Genomic DNA, 2,239 nt, shown 5'->3' on the forward strand with positions numbered 1-2,239 from the left:
GCGGCGGTGAGCACTAGAGTGCGGGGTCTGAGGGCGGGGACTGACGGCGTCCTGAGAGCTTTTCCCCGAAACTGTCCAGGTGGGCTTCTCGGAGCCCGGAAGGACTTCTCAGAGGAGGCGCCGGGCGGCGGTTGCTAGTGCCGACTTCGCTCTTCTCCCCGCGCGGGGCCACCCGCGTGCCATGCACCCGGCCCGCGACTCCGCTTCCCCGGGCCCTCCCTAACGCCTCTCGTGGACCGGGATGAAAGTCTGGAGCGAATCGCCTTTTCACTGGCGAAAAATTTTCTCTCTGCCTTGGTCCACATCTTCGATCCCCTGCCCGCCCAAGGCTGCAGCGCCCCTTAGGGCCCCGCCGGCCGGAGCGCCCCGCGCGCCGCTCCTAGCTCTAGGAGTGCGTTCACCGGGCGGGGATCATTCTGATCCTCCACCGTCAACTCGACACCCGACCCCGGCAGCCCAGCCCGCCAGAGGCCAAACAGGTGAGTTGTAAGGGCAAGCCATGTAGCTCCAAAACAAATACTGGGGGAAATGATAGCAATAAGGGTGCGGAGGGGCGCGGCGGTCTAACCACGGAATAACTGGGCTGGTTCCTGGGCAGGTTTTCACTCTGCCCTCCACTTCTCATAATTTTGTAGGATTGTCCCGTGCCCGCTAGAGGTCACTATAAAGAGTTATTTGCTGTGGTTCTAGCGCGGATGCCTAGTGAAAAGGCAGACGCCTAAAAATTGAAGGGCTGTCTCTGACAAGCAAGAATCGCTCTGGGTGGTTCTTCAAGAATATCTCTGTTGAGTTTCATCCCTAGACTTGACTAATTTGTCTTGAAAGCACTTAATGTGATTAAAAGCTGAAAAACAAGACTTGTTTATCTGTGAAATAGCTAAGCAAGAAAAACATCCTGGAGGAAGTGAATTTCAAGACCAAATGGAAAGAGATGATGGCCGTGAGTTGGCAGAGGGAAAGAGCAAAGGATTCCAAATTGCAGCATCGCAGCTTGGGAGGATTAAAGTCTGTAAAGAAAGCGAATGCGTTCGCTTCAACTGCAGAATGTGGATTTCATCCTGTAAGCAGCGGACCCTCTGAAGCTATCCTAACAAATGGCTTGCAGAAAGCTTTATTTCCGGAAATGCTTTTGCCCTGTGGGTTATTCTGAGAAAGAGGCCACTCCAGCAGTCTGGGAATGGAAACCCTGTCCCCTTGTCAGTAGGATAAGGAAGGTCCATCATGAGAAATATAGACCAAGGACTTAGCAGGTCTTGGTAGTGGATTTGTTACAAGGCACAGGGATGAGGAAAAGTTTATAGATGTGAGGCAGAGATGAGTCTGGCTCACGCTAGCAAGAACGAAGTCATCAGGAAGCTGTTAAAAATATATTCTAGAAGCTTCAAACCAACAGAAGTCAGAACCGTTGTGTCAGAAGAACTATTTACTTGAACATTACTGTATTTATTTTCTATGTTCTCTATCCAAAATGCCTTTACAGTCTCTTGATTGTGAAGCAGTTGAAGAAACATCTCATTTTAAATTACATTTGAGCTTAGAAAACGCATTAATTTGATGACAGTGCAATTTGTGACTCCTAAGTGTATTTTCATAAAATTTTTAGATATTGATTTAAACCATTTCATTTGTTTAAAAAGTAATGTCTTATTTGATTTTAATATCATAACCACTCTGCAGCAGCAGTACCTAAATCATTTTCTTAAGCAAAGGCTGTAGGAAGATGCAGAAATGTTTGGCTTGTCTCAATATATGCATTTAGAAAGCATTCTAACAATTTATTCCTTTGTATTTTGAGAAGATTGTCTTAAGAATCATTACATTTCTATTCTCTTTTAGATCCAGGATGATATTTGGGGCCTTCATATGTAAATTTCTAGAATATTAAAATTTAAAGGCACCAGGCAGAATTCTAAGAGTCTGACAACCTAGAGGTTCTCTAGTCTCGATTATCAACCCATGCCTGGGTGAGGCTGTGTACACATGTAGTCCCAGCACGCTGGGAGGCTGAGGCAGAAGTATCACAAGTTTGAGCCCGCCCTGGGCAATTTAGCCAACTAACTAATAAGACCTTGCCTGTCTCAAAATAAAAATTTTAGGGCCGGGAATTTAGGTCCTGAGTTTGATCAACAGTAGGTGCGGGGTGGTAAAGAAGTGAGTTTGATCCCCGGTACCAAAAAAAGTGGGTGGGGGGCATTGCTCAGTGTGAAGACTCTGGATTCAATACCCAGTACAAATATAT

At 46.8% G+C, this 2,239-nt stretch overlaps 1 protein-coding gene across 5 annotated transcripts in view; it reads left to right on the forward strand.

Annotated features, from left to right (window-relative positions):
• Positions 1 to 6: 6 nt before the first annotated feature.
• Positions 7 to 2,239, forward strand: part of Mta3 (metastasis associated 1 family member 3) — a 214,369-nt gene continuing 212,136 nt past the window's right edge. For all 5 annotated transcript variants that reach the window (XM_010621509.2, XM_010621506.2, XM_010621508.2 and 2 more), the window contains exon 1: positions 7 to 479. In XM_010621509.2, coding sequence (XP_010619811.1) covers positions 242 to 479 — 238 coding nt within the window. In that variant the 5' untranslated portion in view covers positions 7 to 241. The remainder of the gene's footprint in view (positions 480 to 2,239) is intronic.

The sequence above is a fragment of the Fukomys damarensis genome, unplaced genomic scaffold (genome assembly GCF_012274545.1).
Source record: "Fukomys damarensis isolate Sample0158 unplaced genomic scaffold, DMR_v1.0_HiC HiC_scaffold_2, whole genome shotgun sequence".
NCBI lineage: Eukaryota > Metazoa > Chordata > Mammalia > Rodentia > Bathyergidae > Fukomys > Fukomys damarensis.